The 20,344-nt window shown below is 39.6% G+C and overlaps 2 protein-coding genes across 12 annotated transcripts in view; both read left to right on the top strand.

Moving 5' to 3' along the window:
• Positions 1-20,344, top strand: part of CNTLN (centlein) — a 388,354-nt gene that overhangs the window by 131,958 nt on the left and 236,052 nt on the right. For 10 of the 11 annotated variants that reach the window (XM_008254476.5, XM_070052688.2, XM_070052657.2 and 7 more), the window contains exon 8: positions 10,376-10,570. The exons of the other annotated variant lie outside the window; for it this stretch is intronic. In XM_008254476.5, coding sequence (XP_008252698.5) covers positions 10,376-10,570 — 195 coding nt within the window. The remainder of the gene's footprint in view (positions 1-10,375; positions 10,571-20,344) is intronic. 11 annotated transcript variants of the gene reach the window in all.
• Positions 12,120-13,134, top strand: LOC149128778 (mediator of RNA polymerase II transcription subunit 10-like). The gene is made up of 2 exons (XM_089317516.1): positions 12,120-12,387; positions 12,487-13,134. Exons 1-2 carry the CDS (start codon positions 12,181-12,183, stop codon positions 12,694-12,696), a joined length of 417 nt encoding a protein of 138 aa, XP_089173642.1. The 5' UTR covers positions 12,120-12,180; the 3' UTR covers positions 12,697-13,134.

Genomic DNA, 20,344 nt, shown 5'->3' on the forward strand with positions numbered 1-20,344 from the left:
GTGTGATGTAAGTTGTAATAATAGAAGAAGAGAGGTTTGGGAACATAGTTGAAGCCTGATCCTAGGCTGGGAATGTAGAAGGCTTTCATCGATGAAGTATTATTAGTAATGTTTATCCTGAGAAGATGACATCAAAGACACAAAATTAGTTTCTCATAAGTCTTCCAGATGAACTCTAACTCAAGCCAAAAATTCCCTAGTCCGTGACTCCAAAATTTAGAGAGGTAGAGCATGTATACTCCAGTTTGAGAACTCATCTTGTTGTGAACTTTGATCTGGGATACTTTTTAAAACTTCACATACCTTCCCCTTGTCATTATTTTTATACCCTGAAAGAATTATTATGGTAAGTGATAGGAATGTGCTGTGCTTTTGACTACTGTTGAGGCAAGAAGAAAAAAAAAAGGACAAGTTAAGTTTGGGTTACTTTCAGATAGGTATTGTGCAGATGAAGTATTTTTGTGTTACTGCCATTTCAAATGCTCACCTTCAATATCAGAGGGCCTTCAATGGAATCCTGTGACTCCATTTCTGATCCAGCATCTTGCTAATGTGCCTGGGAGGTAGCAAATGATTCCCAAGTACTTGGGTTCCTGCCATCCACATAGCAGACCCAGGCTTTGCCTAGCCCAGCCTCAGCTGTTGCAGGGCATTTGTGGAGTTAACCAGTAGACAGGAGAACCTCTTCTCTCTCCCTCTTTCTGTCACTCTGTTTTTTAAATAATTAAAATAATAATAATTAAAATAATAATTAAATCCTCCCAATTGTTTCACGTTTCTTTTTCCCCTCCATTTCTCCAGACTGAATTCCCTTTTCCTTTTGATACTAGTGCAACTACTACATAAATACATACAATACAATAAATATATACATGCAAGTGCTACCACTACATAAATGGGTGGAGTGAAGGAGCTTTTTTGGTACTTAGCTTGCTACTTATTCTGTAACGGTGATTCCATCAGAATCTTTTAATTCTGAAGTTATCTTAGATTTTTATAGTAGATCATAAGATTTTCATTATATGCTCGACTAGACTCAACTTGAAAGTCTTGTTTTACTTATTTATACTTTATAAATTTTGCCAGTAGTTAAACATTACAGTTTTTCTTTGATAGTCTATGATAAGAAGTTATTCATAAAAACAGGAAAAAATTTGAAATTCCATCCCTCAAAGGCAAGCACTGCTAACATTTTGAATATTTATTTTCAGATTTTTTTTTAAGATTTAGATAGAGTTTCAGAGAGAGAGGGAAAGACAGAGAGAGAGATTTTCCATCTGCTGGTTCACTCCCAAGATGACCGTCATAGCCAGTGCTGGACCAGGCTGGACCAGGCTGGACCAGGCTGGAGCCAGGAGCTCCATCCAGATCTCCCACATTGGTGGCAGGGGCCCAAACACTTGGGGTATCTTCTGCTGCTTTTCCCAAGCCATTAGCAGGGAGTTGGATCAGAAATGGAGCATTTGGGACATGAACCTATATGGATGCTAGTGTTACAGGTGGTGGTTTTACCCACTACACCACAATGCCAGCCCCTCCTTTCAACTTTTAAAATGTGTTTTAATGTGTCAGTGAGCACATTAATATTTTTTTACTTCAACATTATATTAAAACAATATGACATGTAGCTATATTAGAAATAGTAATATAATTTGCTTAACCACTTTCTAATGTTGATTATATATGGCATTTAAATTTTTCGCTGTTATAATAGTGCAATAAGAATTGTTTAAAATGAATTTATTTACTTGAAAGGCGGAGTCAGAGGGAAACAGAGAAAGAGAGAGATTTTCCATCTACTGTTTCACTCCCCAAATGGCTGCAGCTGCTAGCACTGGGCCAGGGTGAAGCCAGGTACTTCATCTGGGTCTCTCATTTGGGTGGCAGAGGCCCAAACACTTGTGCCATCTTCTGCTGCCTTCCTGAGCACATTAGCAAGGACCTAAATTGGAAGTGGAGCAGCTGTGACTTGAACTGGCACTCATATCAGATTTTTGGCATTGCAAACAGTGACTTACGTGTTACATCACAACACCTGCCCCTAAAATAAACATGTTTTACTGCTATTCAGATGTTTACTATTTACTAGAGAGTAGTGAGTATACACACACACACACATACACACACAAGCACACACACACAATGATCTACCCACACAGGGAAGAATTCCTTTTATTAGGAAGTTTGTAACATATTAAATGTGTACAGTTTACTCTCAATTAGTTGATACATGTAGATCAGTCTTGCTTAAATATTTAAATAAGAATGTACAGGGTATAATAGAGTCTGAAGGTGACCTAACTAGCACATTATCATTAAATGTTAAATTATTCAATATTTTTTTATTTTATTTAATGAACATAAATTTCCAAAGTACAGCTTATGGATTACAGTAGCTTCCCCCCAACCATAACTTCCCTCCCACCCACAACACTCCCCTCTCCCACTCCCTCTCCCCTTCCATTCACATCAAGATTAATTTTCAATTCTCTTTATATACAGAAGATCAATTTAGCATATATTAAGTAAAGATTTCAACAGTTTGCACCCACACAGAAACACAAAGTGTAAAATACTATTTGAGTACTAGTTATAGCATTAATTAAACACCTAAGAGTAATTGTGTATTAATTACAAAGTTCAACCAATAGTTTTAAGCAGAACATAAAAAATACTAAAATGGTGAAGTATTAAGTTCTTCTTTTTTGTTGTTTGTTATATATTTTTTTATTTAATAAATGTGAATTTACACAGTGCAACTTTTGTATTGTTGTGTGCTCCCCCCCCAACCTCCCTCCCTCCTGTGGCCCTCCCCTCTCCCACTCCCTCTCCCGTCCTGCCCTTCATCGAGTTTCATTTTCAATTACCTTCATATACTGAAGATCAACTTAGTATATACTAAGCAAGGATTTCAACAGGCTGCACTCACACAACCGCACAAGGTATAGGGTATTGTTCGACTAGTAGTGTTGTTTTTAAGTTTCATAGTAAAACACATTAAGGACAGAGATCCCAAGTGGGGAGCATGTACCCAGTGACTCCTGTTGTTGATTTAACAATTGGCACTCTTATTTATGACGTCAGCAATCACCCGAGACTCTTGCCATGAGCTGTCTAGGCTATGGAAGCCCCTTGAGTTCACCAACTCTGAACTTGTTTAGTCAAGGCCGTATCACAGTGGAGGTTCCTTCCTCCCTTCAGAGAAAGGCGCCTCTCTCCTTGATGGCCTGTTCCTTCTGCTGTGGTCTTGTTCACCAGGATCTTTCATTTAGATTGTTTTTTGCCACCGTGTCATGGCTTTCCATGCCTGCGAGACTCTCATGGACCTTTTAGTCAGATCCGAATGTCCCAAGGGTTGATTCTGAGGCAGGAGTGCTGCCATTCTATGAGTCTGCTGTGTGTCCTGTTTCCCCCGCAGGATCATTCTCTCCCTTTTAATTCTATCCTTCATTATTTGCTTATACTGGTCTTATTTGTGAAATCTCATCGACACATACCCTATCTTTTTGATTGGTTGTGTATTTATACTTATCACTTTACCAAGTGCGCTGGCATTGGTACCTGCCTCCTTGGTAAGATTGAGTTGAAATCCCCTGGCACATTTCTAGTTCCACCATTGGAGGTAAGTCCAAGTGAGCATGTGCCAACTTATATATCTCCTCCCTCTCTTATTCCCACTCCTGTGTTTAACAGAGATCACTTTTCTGTTAATTTTAAACACCTAAGAATGATTGTGCATTGATTGCAGAGTTCAACCAGTGGTCTTATGTAGAACAAACAGAGCAACAACAACAATAAAAAGACTAAAAGGAATAAAATAGTAAGTTGTTCCTCAGCAGTCTAGACAAGGGCTGATCATGTCATTGTCTCTCATAGTGTCCATTTCACTTCAGTGGGTATCATTTTAGATGCTCGTTTAGTTGCCATCGATCAGGGAGAACATATGATATTTGTCCCTTTTGGACTGGCTTATTTCACTCAGCATGATGTTTTCCAGCTTCCTCCATTTTGTTGTAAATGCCCGGATTTCATTGTTTTTTACTGCTGTATAGTGTTCCATAGAGTACATATCCCATAGTTTCTTTATGCAGTCTACTGTTGATGGACATTTAGGTTGATTCCATGTCTTAGCTATTATGAATTGAGCTGCAACAAATATTGAGGTGCAAATGGCTCTTTTTTTCTCCCCTTTAATTCCATTTGGGTAAATTCCAAGGAGTGGGATGGCAGGGTCCTGTGGTAGTGCTATATTCAGGTTTCTGAGGACTCTCCAAACTGTCTTCCATAGTGGCTTTACCAGTTTGCATTCCCACCAACAGTGGATTAGTGTCCCTTTTCCCCCACATCCTCGCCAGCATCTGTTGTTGGTTGATTTCAGTATGTAAGCCAATCTAACCGGAATGAGGTGAAACTTCATTGTGGTTTTGATCTGCATTTCCCTGATGGCTAGGGATCCTGAGCATTTTTTCATGTGTCTGTTGGCCTTTTGGATTTCCTCTTTTGAAAAATGTCTGTTAAGGTCCTTGGCCCATTTTTTTATTGGGTTGTTTGTTTTGATTTTGTGGTGTTTTTTGATGATTTTATAGATTCTAGTTGTTAATCCTTTATCTGTTGTGTAGTTTGCAAATAACGTCTCCCATTCTGTTGGTTGCCTCTTCACTTTCCTGACTGTTTCCTTTGCTGTAAAGAAACTCTTCAATTTGAGGTAATCCCATTTGTTTATTTTATCTTTGATTACCCATGCCTCTGGGGTCTTCTCCAGGAATTCTTCGCCTGTTCCAATATCTTGAAGGGTTTCCCCTATGCTCTCAATTTGTTTCATGGTGTCATGGTGCATCTCTAGTTCTTTGATCCATGTTGAGTGGAAATTATTCAATCTTAAGAAGCAGAATACTGGCTGGCGCCACGGCTCACTAGGCTAATCCTCTGCCTAGCGGCGCCGGCACACCGGGTTCTAGTCCCGGTTGGGGCGCTGGATTCTGTCCCGGTTGCCCCTCTTCCAGGCCAGCTCTCTGCTGTGGCCAGGGAGTGCAGTGGAGGATGGCCCAGGTGCTTGGGCCCTGCACCCCATGGGAGACCAGGAAAAGCACCTGGTCCTGGCTCCTGCCATCGGATCAGCGCGATGCGCCGGCCGCGGCGGCCATTGGAGTGTGAACCAACAGCAAAGGAAGACCTTTCTCTGTCTCTCTCTCTCTCACTGTCCACTCTGCCTGTCAAAAAAAAAAAAAAAAAAAGCAGAATACTTATAATTTGAAAATTATAGATGTTTATTTAAATGTCACAGAGATTTTCCATCTTAATTTAACTATTATTCTAATTCATGTAATGTTTAAGTATTTCAGTGGGTGAATGATTCTGGAATGCTATAAGAAGATAGAGAAACGGAGAATATAATTTAAGAAGGCCTTCCATTTAGATTGTAATCATAAAGATAATGAATATAAAATTGAACTTTAAGCCAGAGAGAATATGCTTTTCCATTTCACATGTTACTTTGGATTTTTATTATGTAAACTGAGGCAAAAATGTTAAGTTGTGCTCAACAACTATATAATAATGATGATTAATATTTATTGAACTTGTGCATCAGATACTGACAATAGATCTCTGTTTCTTAGTGTGTAAGTGTCAGACCAACTGTCTGTGGTGTTATTTCTTTATTTTATAGGTCAGGTAACTGAGTCTTAGAATACTGTCTAAAGTGAAACAGCTCTTGAATAGAATTCAAATTTCGATAATCCTGAGTTCAGAAACCACACTCTTACTCTGTATGATACAGTCCACAGTTACAGCTTATTTATATGTAGAATAAAGGACTCAGTAAGCAGGTTTACAAAGTTGCATTATCTATTATCACCAAAAGCCTTTCAGTACTTGGTAACTTTTAATGTTAGAAAATGTATCCTGATATCTAAGTTAAATGTTATTCAGAAGTTTCCATTGCTTCCTTTTTGGTGTGAATTTTACCATGTTACCTTCTGTGAAAAGTTCATCCATCATTGCTCTACAGCCACTCTTTCTCTTGATTGTACAGATTTGGTTTCTTTTATTCTGCTACAACGTCATAGTTTTAACTTTTTAGCTTTCTTTAGATATTTCATTAAGCCTATTAAATTATTTTTTAAATTTATTTTTATTTTATGTGAAAGGCAGAGAGAGAGAAAGAGAGACAGAGACAGAAAGGCAGACAAGCAGTCTTCCATTGCATTAGTTCACTTTCCAAATGTATGATGTGTGGATTAATTTCTGGTGTTCTTAATCTATTCCGTTGGTCAACTTTTGTATGTTTTTCTGCCAATACCAGGCTGTTTTGATTGTAACTAACCTGTAATAACTCTTGAAGTCTGGTATGTATGTAAGTTTTAACTTTTTTATATTTCTGTGTATCATTTATAGTCATATCATTTAATTTTTGATAAGATTATATCAGCATTTTTAAAGTTTTTTTTTTTTTTTTTTTTTTTTTGAAAAGCGGAATTAGAGGGAGAGTCAGAGAGAGAGAAATCTTTCCTTTGGTGGTTTATTCCCCCAAATGGCTGCAGTGGCCAGAGATGGGCCATGTTGAAGCCAGGAGCCTCGAACTCCATCTGAGTCTCCTGTGTGGGTATCAGGGACCTAAACACTTAACACCATCTTCTGATGCTTTCCCAGGTCCATTAGCAGAGTGCTGTGTTGGAAGCAGAGCAGCAAAGCCTCAAACGAACTCTTATATGGGATGCTGGCATCTAAGGCAGCAGCTTAACCTGCTGTGCCACAACACCAGCCCTTCTTTCAGTGTATTTTTTTTTTTACAGATTTATTTATTTATTTGAAAGGCAGAACTACAGAAGGAAAGAATGAGGGCAGAGAGAAAGAGCTCTTCCGTCTTCTGGTTCATTCTCCAAGTGGCCTCAATGGCCAGGGCTGGGTCAGGCCAAAGCCAGGAATCAGGAACTCCGTTGGGATCTCCCATGTGGGTGGCAGGGATCCAAGTACTTGGTCCATCTTCCATTTCTTTCCCAGGCACATTAACAGAAAGCTGGATTGGAAATGAAGTATCCAGGACTTTTAAAAAGTTTTCATATGGTTGTTGGTATTTCAGGCTATGGCTTAACCTGCCAGTGCACGACACTGTACCCCAGGATTTTTGATATATAAGCCATCTAACATGTTTGGGGTGCTGAATATGTGTTTTTATAAATTTGTTATATTCAATGATAATTTAATTATACAAAATAAATTAAAAAGAAATGGGTTAGCTTATTTATACTTTGTCTAAACTGTTTTCTCATTATCTGCTACAATTTTCAGTGATAAATTGTTTCAGTGTTACAAATAGTTTACTTGTGGAAATCTTTACTTTTAAGTAAATTTGTATGATTGGGTTACAATGCATGTGCATTTTTTTAATCATTAATGATTAAAATAAATAAATATGGAAAGAAAAGTGCTTCAGACTAGTCCTTGAAAATTAAAGAACTTGGAGCTTGAGCTTCTATTTCTAGAGCTAATTTGTTTTCTGTACACTGGAAAAGACTTAATTTTTTTAATTAAATTTATTTAATATAAAATGATTTGAAGAATAGAAAGCATCCTAAGTTACTTATGAATTATGATGGATTTTCCTGAAGTTTATTATTAAATCCATGAGTACCTGTTTTTACAGGGCAGAATCTTGTAGAAAAGTCTGATTCTTTCCAACATTAAGGTTGTAAGAGTAAAGAAAATGTAGAGAAACAAGACTCTCTGGAATCTGCTGTAAAGAATTCTGATTGTGAACAAGGAAATACCTCAGGATGCCTAAACCAGTGTAGATGAGTGAATTTATGATGTTAGTTAATGAGAATAATATAGTGTCTAGCCAGAGCACTGGACCATCTGAAACTTTTGCCTCCTTACAAGATCTCTAAAGAAATCAACATTTTTGGCCAACACCACGCCTCACTAGGCTAATCCTCCGCCTTGCGGCACCGGCACACCGGGTTCTAGTCCCGGTCGAGGCGCCGGATGCTGCCCCGGTTGCCCCTCTTCCAGGCCAGCTCTCTGCTGTGGCCAGGGAGTGCAGTGGAGGATGGCCCAAGTCCTTGGGCCCTGCACCCCATGGGAGACCAGGATAAGTACCTGGCTCCTGCCATCGGATCAGCGTGGTGCGCCGGCCGAAGCGCGCTGACCGCGGCGGCCATTGGAGGGTGAACCAACGGCAAAGGAAGACCTTTCTCTCTGTCTCTCTCTCTCACTGTCCACTCTGCCTGTCAAAAAAAAAAAAAAGAAAAGAAAGAAAGAAATCAGCATTTTATCACCCCTGAGGCTTTGTCACCAAAAACATGATGGAAATAAAAGATTTAACTTCAACCTGTGAAAAGCTGTTTTAGTGAAGTTTACTGGTAGCTTGAGGTCTAGAATTAAAAATGATCTTGCTTCTGGTCCAATCAAATCTAGTTAAGGCAACTTCTGAGTGGAAGTAGAACTATATAAGCTGCATGGCAAAGACATCATGGTAGAGAATACAAGAAAAATAATGCTGTCATTTGTGTATTTTGTGAAACAAAGGAAAGGGAGAGAAGACAGGGGACAAGTAAAGGGATGATGATACAGCCTTCTTTCAAGAGTAAATAGGCCCAGAAAAGTCTGGAAGGAATATATGAAAACATAACACCTAAGGGTGAGGTGTGCCACAGCCTTATCACTAATGGCCAATATATTGCTACTCACTTGACCACATCCTAGCATTGTGCTTGAACCATGCATTTTTCTGTCAATACTTTCATTGTCAATTTAGTTCTCAAATATTTCAAATCTTTTAATTGGATGAGCAAATCTAAAATCCCACACATAAAATAACATAATTTTGAGAATTTGCACTTTGAGATTTTGGTCTTAAGGTCTTTCTATTGTCATACTTTCTTTTCTTTTTTATTTTAAAAGCAAATCTTAGCTCTTGGGTTATTTTCCTAAGTTCAGTAGCAGATATACGTACAGATACCACATGTGTATCAGTTACCAAAATTGAATTATGTCTCATTAAATTTCAATCATAAATTAGGATTAATTTCTTTTCATTTACTTGTTTGAGAGGTAGAGAGACAAAGAGAGAGAAAGAGAGTGAGTGAGCATACAAGTGCTCCCATCCACTGGTTCACTCCTCTGTACATGCAGCTGCCCCTGGCCATGGCTGAAACTGGGAGCTGGGAACTCAATCCAGGTCTCCCACCTGGGTGGCAATTACTTGAGCCATCATCCCTGCCTTGTAGTGTGTGCATTAGGAGGAAGCTGGAATTTGGAGCCAAAGCAAGCGAACTTGAATTCTCTGATAGGAATAGACATCCTGAATGGCAGCTTAATTTCTAGGCCAAATGCCCTCCCTGCTATGTTAAGATTTTATTCACCAACTAAATTCATGCGATTGGATGTATGCCATTTTAACCATATGAGGAATCTTGAAAGAGTTCACAGAAAATGTTCACTATCCTGTAATTTTAATTTCCATGGACTTTTTGAAGTACTACTCTGAGGAAGATACCATTCATATACCATATCCAATCTCATAGTTTTAATAAACTCTAGATGTAAATGTATTTATGTCATTTTGCCTTGACTTTAAAAAATTTGAATTATCAAACATGCCCTCAAAACATTGCTTCTTTGTTATCACACTGTTTGTAGTCTTCAGAAACTCCCAGTGGTCTACAAAACAAACAAATCCACCCTTAATCTGGCAGTGAAGAGTCTTTACATCCTTACACAGCCTTAATGCCTGATTTTGTTTCTTACTATCCCTTCTACCCCACCTCAGCAATGGAGACTAATTTATTATAAATAGGAAAATGTTAGAACTCTCAGTGAATTATTCCCAGGTTTTCTTTCATAAACTTAGGCCAGTTAGGCTGATATACCTTATGCTATTTCTTTCTGTCCTTTCCTATCACTGTACCTAAATATACATATTTATAATATACAATATGTATATTATATATATGTATATTACATTTCTGACATCTTTAGGATGATTTTTTCTAATCAATTCTGGTAATACTGTCATGACTCTATTTACTTCCTTTTTTCATGAAGTATTCTGAAGGTTGTATTGGTAGCTTAAAATATTTTCATTCTCCTGAGAAATTTAGTTATAATTTCCTATAATAATATAATATATGTAAAATAATATTTATATAATATAATCGCCTTTTTATATCAGTTGTAGTTTTATATTTATATTTGGTTACATCATTTAATTTTTCTTTTGGTTATATCTTGTTTCTCTCTTGTACTATTAAAATAACCTTAGGGAAAGTGCTATGTCATATAATCATATATATTTATTAATATATACAAACATATTTATACATAAACATATAAGTATTAGGCATTAATAGAATCTGAATATTTTTTGAAACAGCTTTACAATGAATTACATGTTTGTTTTGAAACTACAAAATCAAGTGAAGCTATGCTGCGGCAAAGTGTTATTAATCTTCAGGATCAGCTGTTTCAAAAAGAGCAAGAAAACGCTAAATTAAAAAAAGAACTTCAGGAATCACAAAGAGCACACTACACGTTACCTCAAGAAAGTGATTCAGACCACTCAGCACAGGTAAGAGACATTTTCTAAAAATATTATCTAGTATAATACCAAATTAAGCCATCAACAGTTACCTAAACCAGAAAATTTAAATACATTTTCATATACTAGAATATAAATTATGGCATGTACTTTTGCATTATACTATTTTCTGTGTTTTGTAGATGTGAACGTTATATACAATACAGATAGATACAGATGTGAAAAATATAGGATATATCAAGTACAGTTAGCCCTCCATATCTGCAGGTTCTATATTTTTGGATGCAGCCAGTCATGGACCAAAAATACACTTAGGACAAAGATTGGGTTTCTACAAAACATGTGCAGATGTTTTTAGGACTCATTATTTTGTAGGCAAAATGGTGTAACAACTGTTTTCATTGCATTTACATTGTATTAGGTATTGTAAGAAATCAAGTGATAATTTAAAATATAAAGGAAGATGTATACAAATACTATGCCATTGAGCATCTATGGGTTTTGGTATATGCTAGGAGTTTGAACCAAAACCCTGTGGATATTAAGGGACAACTATATAGTTGTTATGAGTCATTTGGTTGATATTCATTTATTGAAGAGTCAATTAATAGATCATATCTACTTTGGGACTTTATAACTGAAGGTGGTAATGCCTGGAAAGAGTATCTCACAGTAAGTCTCATAAGGCACTTACCATAATGCCTGGTATATGACACTCTATCTGTTAGTCCTCATCCTATCACTACATCGGTGTGACTTTGGACAGATAATTTTTTTTTTTTTTGACAGGCAGAGTTAGACAGTGAGAGAGAGAAAGGTCTTCCTTCCATTGGTTCATCCCCTAAATGGCCGTCGCGGCCAGCACAAGTGCCGACAGATAATTTGATATACTATATACTTTACATGCCTAATTAACTTGAACAAATTTCTTAATCCTTTTATCCAGTTTCCTTATAAACTTGATAACGTTATCTATATCATAGAGTTTTTTGAGGATTATTTGTGTGGTGCATGTGAACTGCAGAGCTTGACATATAAAGTTTGGTAGTAACACTTTTAGTTAATCTTCAAAGTAATTTTGAACTCTAAATAAAATGTGGTATATATAGGTGTTGGAATATTACTCAGCCATTAAAAAAGAATCAAACTCTGACAACAAAATGGATGGAACTATAAATCATTATGCTTTGTGAAATAAATCAGCCACAGAAACACAAATATCACATTTTCTTTATATGTGAAATTTAATATGTATAGACAGTATAAACATTGTGTGGATATCATATTATTTGGTATATAGTTTTAAATAATGTCTTCCATAAGGTATACCATCTGCATGACAAAATACACTTCTTTTTTTAAAAGAAAATTATTTATTTGAGAGGCAGAGTTACAGAGAGAGGGAGAGACAGGGAGGAAGTTCTTTCATCTGCTGGTTCCCTCCCCAAACGGCTGCAACAGCTGGAGCTGGGCCTATCTGAAGCCAGGAGACAGACGCTTCTTCTAGGTCATCTACATGGGTAAGGGGCCCAAGCATTTGGGCCATCTTCCACTGCTTTCTCAGGCCACAGCAGAGAGCTGGATCAGAAGAAGATCAGCTGGGCCGGCCGAGGGCGCGGAGTGGCGGTCGGGCCGGGGCGATGGCGGAGAAGTTTGATCACCTGGAGGAGCACTTGGAGAAGTTCGTGGAGAACATCCGGCAGCTCGGCATCATCGTCAGCGACTTCCAGCCAAGCAGCCAGGCCGGGCTCAACCAGAAGCTGAATTTCATTGTCACTGGCTTACAGGATATCGACAAGTGCAGGCAGCAGCTGCACGACATCACCGTGCCTCTGGAAGTCTTCGAGGTATGAGAGCATCAGAAAGCAGTAGCGTGAGGGCGTGTTGACTGATACAAATGCCAACACACGTGGAATGGAACGGCTTGTGAAGCAAGCCGTCAGGAGAACGTGAGATACATAGATCAAGGTCGAAACCCCCAGCTCTACACCAAAGAGTGCTTGGAAAGGGCTCTAGCCAAAAATGAACAAGTTAAAGGCAAGATTGACACGATGAAGAAATTTAAAAGCCTGTTGATTCAAGAGCTTTCTAAAGTATTTCCGGAGGACATGGCCAAGTATCGAAGCATCCGGGGGGAGGATCACCCCCCCTCCTAAGTGCCTCGTGCCCTTGGGGCGCATCCCTCCGAGACCTCGGAATCGCCGTGCCTGTGGACCAGCCATGGCTGCGACCGGGGCCTGGGCCCCAGCCCTGCCCCTGGCCTCTCCGTCCCTGCCGTTTGCCTTTGTGGGATGGTGGGGCTAGAGGAGGGCAGGGACTGAGCCCCAGCTGCCTCTGCAGCCCTCAGCCTGGTGGCTCCTGCTCGCGGGGCGCGACCTCTCGTTCTCTGTGCACACGCAGGGCACGGGAAGGGGCGCCCTGCAGTTGCTAGGACTGGAAAATCAAAGCTTCCACTTGATGCTGTTCTCTCTGTGGACTTTCCGTTCCGTTCTGTGATGGTGTCAGGAAACCAGACGAAGAAAAGAAGAAAAGAAAAAATTGAAAACAAAATAAAAAGTGGGCTTACTGTGGGAAAAAAAAAAAAAAAAGAAGAAGATCAGCTGGGACATGAACCAGTGCCCATATGGGATGCAGGCACCAGAAGTGGAGGCTTAACCTGCTGTGCCACAGCAATGGCCTCCAAAATACCCTTCTTTTCTCACTTATGGTCATTACCAGGAGTCCATTTTTATGTGAAATTAATATCCTCATTTTCAAGAAAAAAAGAGTATATATGTATGTATATAATATCTACATATGAAATTTGAATATGGTGAAATGTTAACATTTGTTAAATGTTAAAATAAATTTCCTCTCTCTTTAACCCCCACCTCCCACCCTCCCTCCAGTGCCAACATCTTGATACTGGACTTCCTGATCAACTGTACAAAAATATTTCTGTTCTTTTAACATTACACAGTCTCAGGACCAGCATGTGGTACAATGGGTTAAGCCTCCACCTGTAGTGCTAGCAGCCCTTATGAGCCCTGGTTCAAGACCCGGCTGCTCCACTTCCAATCAAACTCCCTGCTAATGTGCCAAGGAAGGCAGCAGAAGATGGCCCAAGTGCTTGGGTTCCTGCCACTCACATGGGAGTTCCAAACTCGTGGCTTCAGTCTGGCCCAACCCTGGCCCTGGTGGCCATTTGGGGAGTGAACCAGTAGATGGAAGATTTTCTCTCTCTCGCTCTCTCTCTCTCTTTCTCTCTCATTCATTCATTCATTCTTTCACTGTCTCTCCTTCTGTCTTTGTAATTCTGTTTTCCAAATAAGTCTTTACAAATAAATTACACTATCTCAAGTATTTTGTTGTAGCAGCACAAAGGGAGTAAGACACCATCTACTAGTAGTTTGAGGAAGGCTTTTTTCATGAATAAGTATTGAGTGCACACAATGCTTTTATGTTTTTTAAGATAATAAGGCTAACCTAATTTATTGTTATTGTGATGAATCATTTTGATTAATTTGCAATTATTAAATCAATTTTGCATTCATGAAATAAAGTTGTAGTGTTTTACCATTTTCATATATTGCTGAATTCTATTTACTAATGTTTAGCTTAGGAATTTTGCATCTATATTTATGAGGGCTATTGGGCTGTAATTTTCATCTCTTGAATGTTTCTTGTCAGAATTTGATATGAAGTGATGCTGGCATCCTAATATGAATTGCAAAATATTCTCCCTTTTTCACTTCCATAGAAGAATTCATGTAAGACTGATTATGTATTGCTCAGTAATAAACAATGAATGATTCCCAGCTAAGATCAGGTACAAGTCAAGGATGTCATTTCTCACAAGTTTACTCAACATCATACTGGAGATTCTAATACTATTAATCAAAAACATAACTAAAATCATAGCAATTAGGAATAAGAAAGGAAAATTCTTTGTACACAGGTAATAAGTAATTTTATATTGTAACCCTACAAATCTATGGAAAAGCTGTTAGGAATGGCATGTAAATTTAGCAGTGTTGCAGGATCTAACATCAGTTAATTCTAAACATCAGTTTAGAAGTTAGTTTTATTTTATATATCAGAAACAAATATTCAGAAATTGAGATTTTAAAATGATACCATTGATAATTATGTCAATGGCTATGTAATAATTAAGGATAAATTTAACAAAGCATGTGTAAAATGTGTATTTTGAAAAGCACAAAGCAGAGGCCGGCATGTGGTGCAGCGAGTAAAGCCCCTGCCTGCAATGCCAGCATCCTATATGGGTGCCTATTTGAGTCCTGGCTTCTCTACTTCAAATCCCTGCTAATGCACCTGGGAAAGCGGCTGAAGACAGCCCAAGTGCTTGCGACCCGGCACCCATGTAGGAGACCTGGAAGAAACTCCTGGCTTCTGATGGGCCGAGTTCCAATTGTTGACATTTGGAGAAACTCTCTCTCTCTGTCTCTATCTCTGTCTCTCTCTGTAACTCTGCCTTTCAAATAAATAAGTACAAAACATTCCAATGGGAAGCTACAGAAGGCATATAAAGGTAGACTTTTTCTTGTTTAGCACTTTCTGGCCTGATTATGTTAATTAATGCCTGGTATTAATATTGTACTCTTCTGAACTTTTTACTTTGCTTGAATTTTCCCAATGTATTTTGCTCATACTTTTTATTTATATCCTTTCTGAATCACCTGCTATGCTTATAGATATGACATAGAGTTAGGTTTCTCTCTAGCCCAAACTGAAATTCTCTTAATGGATGATTCTGTTTTTACTTTAATTTATTAACATGATAGTATCTGTTACATCATGAAAAACAAAACAAACAAAACTCCAAGCAGAAAGTAAAAATAGTTTGTCCCTAGAAGATACTTTTTTAAAGATTTCATTTATTTATTTATTTGAAAGTTAGAGTTACACAGAGAGAGGAGAGGCAGAGAGAGAGAGAGAGAGAGAGAGAGAGGTCTTCCACCCAATGGTTTGCTCCCCAATTGGCTGCAACAGCTGGAGCTGTGCGGATCCAAAGTCAGGAGCCAGGAGCTTCCTCCGGATCTCCCATGCAGGTGCAGGGGCCCAAGGACTTGAGCCATCTTCCACTGCTTTCCCAGTCCATAGCAGAGACCTGGATTGGAAGAGGAGCTGCTGTGATTAGAATTGGTGCCCACTTGGAACGCTGGCGCCGCAGGCAGAGGATTAACCCACTGCGCCATGGAGCTGGCCCCTGTCCCTAGAAGATTTTTAAGGTTGAGGTCCAATGAAAGTAATCATGGCAACCATTGTCACCCATTATACTCAATACCTAGAATAGACAGACTCAATTACTTGCGTTAGTAATCTGACAGAAAAATGTGTGTATTTATTTCCATATGTAAATATTATTTGTAATAGTTTTCACTATTCTAAAAATGATGGCTGAAATGCATTCCCTGAGGTCCCCTGTGGGAAGCTTATGTTTGACACTTTGTTCCACCCTATTGATGAAGTCTGCAAGGGGTTCACTAAGTTTTTATCTAACCCCTCCCAAGGGTGACTCTGTTGGTCCTTCATCCAACTTCTGCCAGGCCACCAATCCCACCTGTTGCACCTGGTCCCGATATGGGGCGGCTACAACAGCTTGTTGAATGTCCGTAGTATAGCCCTCCTAGGTCCCCGAGAGCATGGGGTAAGTAATAGGGATTGGCGGTTGTGCCTGCCTATTAGCTTCGGCCCGAGTCCTGCATTCCTCCTTATAATATGCCACCCATTTAATGAATTGTGGGCCACTGAGGGTAGCCCTTGCATAGTCAAGCCAATCCTTAGGCATGCAGGGGTGATATGCTATGTCCTGAAGGAGAGTAAGCGCCCATGGTGAATTGGGGCCATCCTCAGCAACCACCTTGCTGAGTTCTTTGAGATCCTTAGCCTCCCAGGGGTACCATGCTTGTGGCCTGGCTCCCCCAGGCTCTAAGTTGACCTGGAAGGCCTGGGTTTTAGCTAGTGGCGGTTGTGAATCGCCCCCTCCCGCCTGAGGAGAAGGAGGGGGATGATCCAATGCACACGCCCAATCCCCTCCAGGATCTCGCCATGACTTGAGTCCTCCCTTGCAGCTGCATAAGGGGAATTGGCACCCATCCTCGCCTTAGCCGCCACATGCGGAACATAGGAGAGAGGAAGTTCCATTCACCCCTGAGCCCTTTCAGGGGGAGGTGGAGCTGTGGCTGTAGGCACATCTACACCCGCCTCACCTGCCCCTGCTTTTGTCAGGCTCAGAGCGGCTTGCTGTTCGCTAAAGTCAGTCCAGGCTTCCTCCTCCCTGCGCTCTTCATCTGTAGTGGACACCTGATCCAGCCCACCTTCCCGGAGGCTAAGGGATGAGCCCTTCTCCAACCCCTGGGATGGCCAAACAGGACCTACAGCTCTGGACACAAGGCCCTTATCATCTCACTGTTGTTGGGAGAATGCCTTATCAGCGTCACTGCAGGTTAGGGAGGAGGCTTCACCGCCTTGTTCCCTTACAGGGGGGAGCAGGCCCTCCAGGTGGAATGAGGCTTTGAGAGCCGAGATGGTAGGGAAGAACCCCAGTGGAGGGGTGATCCCCAAATGTTTCTCTCTGTCTATGGATATTTTCTCAACCCTTGCCCATGTGGTCCAGGAAAAGAGATTAGTGCTAGACACCCAAGGGGCGAAGGAGATGATGGTTTCCCAAGTCTGAAGCGCCAAGCTATCCGAGAGTTCCAAGCCTCTGGACTTGAGCATAAGCCTTAGGGCTTTCAGGGCTGGGTCATTCTTGGCTGAAGTTGCATTACCCATGCCTGAGGGTTTCACTTACTCTGACAAACCGCTTGGCCTCAGCCGAATGTCCTGTTTGTGCCCCTCGTGCCCCACGTTGGGCGCCAGTTGCAGTGACTCTTCCTCGTCACCTTTGGAGAATTAGGCAGGCTGCCCGCAGCTTGCCTTGGCTGAGGAGGGGAAGTGCGCCACCCGCCACTCAGCCTCCCCAAACCCTGGGGGACAGTCAGATGCGGTGGGGAGTCCAGTCAAAGCAGGATCTCACTTTATTGTAAAAGGGAGGTGTTTATATAGCTGCTGTACAGAGTGGATGCGGGCAAGGGGTGGGGTGATGTGATGCAAAAGGGTTTTAGCCTATTATACCACCTTGATGATCCTTAGCCAAAAGCGCCCTGGGGCTGGGTCGTTTACCGCCAGGGATTTGAAACTTAAAGACAAGTCTTCAAATTCAAGGCAGGACTCAGGAAGTTCCTCTAGGCCTCTCTGGATTCAGCCTCCCCCACAATGCCAGAAACAGAAATCAGAAAATTAATGATCAGATTACTTAGAAGCAATCGGAAACACATTCATGACCTAAATGAAAAGTGTTCCCAAGAGATTGAGATACTGAAGAGAAATCAGAATAAAATTCTAGATATGAAGAATTCAATAGAGCAAATAAAAAATACAGTGGATAGTCTCAAAAATAGAATAAATGAGACAGAGGAATAAATATCAGAACTAGAAGACAAATTTCTGGAAATAACACAGTCAGACCAAACAAAAGAAAAAGAAATCAGGAAACTGAAAAACATGGTTGAAGACCTGCAAGGTTCTATCAAACAATCCAACATACAGATCCTAGGAATTCCAGAAGACATCGAAACAGAGAAAGGATTAGAAGGCCTTCTTAATGAAATAATAGTAGAGAACTTCCCTCTTCTGGAGAAAGAAAGAGACATCCAAGTTCAGGAACTACACAGAACTCCCCATAGACATGACCAGAAAAGATCCTCACCTAGACATATAGTGTCAAAGCTCTCCTCAGTAACACATAAAGAAAAGATCCTAAAATGTGCCAGAGAGAAATGCCAAATCACATTCAGAGGATCCTGTTTAAACTCACCCCAGACTTCTCATCACAAACCCTACAAGCAAGGAGAGAATGGCAAAACATGCTCCAAGTCCTAAGAGAAAAAAACTGTCAACCCAGATTACTGTACCCTGCAAAATTCTCATTTATGAATGAAGGAGACATAAGGATCTTCCACAGCAAACAAAAATTAAAAGAATTTGTAAGTACACGCCCAGCCCTAGGAAACATGCTCAAACATGTGCTACACACAAACACAGAAACAGGAACATCACTGGAAAAGTAGATAATTACCCAGCAAAAGAGCAAATGAAATCCAAAATATGTAAACAGAACTATTTACAGAAACATGGCAGGGCAAAATCACTACTTAACAATAGTAACACTGATTGTAAATGGTCTCAACGCACAGTTAAAAAAAACACAGACTGGCTGAATGGGTTAAAAAAGAAAACCCATCTATTTGTTGCCTATAACAAACATATCTTACCAAGAAAGATGTTTGCAGACTGAAGGTGAAAGGATGGAAGAAGATAATACATACCAACAGAAACCAAAAAAGAACTGGTGTGGCCATCCTAATATTAGACAAAATAGACTAACACAGAAACCATCAAGGGAGACAAAGAAGGATACTATATAATGATCAAAGGATCAATACAACAGGAATATGTGACCATTATAAATGTATATGCACTCAACCACAGGGCACCTGGCTATTTAAAAGAAGTGCTAAAGGATTTAAAGGGAGATATAGATCCAAATACAATAGTGATGAGGGACTTCAATGCCCTACTCTCAGCAATGGACAGATCAACGAAACAGAAAATCAGTAAGGAAACAACAATTAATTGACACCATAGACAAAATAGATCTAGCAGATATCTACAGAACCTTCCACACTACATCCAAACAGTAAACATATTTCTTTCCAGTTCATGGAACTTTCTCTAGGATCGACCACATGCTAGGCAATAAAGCAAGTCTCAGCAAATTCAAAAAAATCGTAGTCATACCATGCATATTCTCAGACCACAATGCAGTGAAGCTGGAAATCAACACCTTGAGAATCCCTACATAATATGCAAACAAATGGAGAATGAACAACATGCTACTTAATGAACAGTGGATCATAGAAGAGATCAAAAGAGAAATCAAAACATTTCTGGAAACAATTGAAGATGACAGTACAACATGCCAGAATATGTGGGATACAGCAAAAGCAGTGTTAAGAGGAAAGTTTATCGCAATTGGAGCCTACATCAAGAAACTGGAAAGGCACCAAATAAACGAACTATCTATGTACCTCAAGGACCTAGAAAAAAAAAAAAAAAACAGAAAACTAAACCCCAAACCAATAGAAGGAAATAAGTAATTAAAATTAGAGAAGACATAAAAAAATGAAACTAAGAAGCAACAAAAGATCAGCAAAATGAAGAGCTGGTTTTCTGAAAAAATAAACAAAATTAACACACCATTGGCCCAAATAACCAAAAAAAAAAAAAAAAAAGACCAAAATCGATAAAATTAGAATGAATAAGGAAATGTAACAGAAGACACCACAGAAATAAAAAGAACCATCAGAAATTACTACAAAGAGCTGTATGCCAACAAACTGGGAACCCTAGAAGAAATGGATAGAATCCTAGACACATACAACCTACTTAAACTGAGCCATGAAGACATAGAAAACATAAACAGACCCATAACAGACAGAAATTGAGTCAGTAATAAAGGCCTTCTCAACAAATAAAAGCCCAGGACCAGATGGCTTCACTGCTGAATTCTACCAACATTGAAAGAAGAACTAACTCCAATTCTTCTCAAGCTATTTAAAACAATTGAAAGGGAGGAAATCCTCCCAAATTCTTTCTATGAAGCCAGCATCATCTTAATCCCTAAATCTGGAAAAGGTGCAACAGAGAAAGAAAACTATAGACAAATTTCCCTGATGAACACAGAAGAAAAAATCCTCA

The sequence above is a fragment of the Oryctolagus cuniculus genome, chromosome 1 (genome assembly GCF_051225735.1).
Source record: "Oryctolagus cuniculus isolate XC-2025 breed Fujian yellow rabbit chromosome 1, ASM5122573v1, whole genome shotgun sequence".
NCBI lineage: Eukaryota > Metazoa > Chordata > Mammalia > Lagomorpha > Leporidae > Oryctolagus > Oryctolagus cuniculus.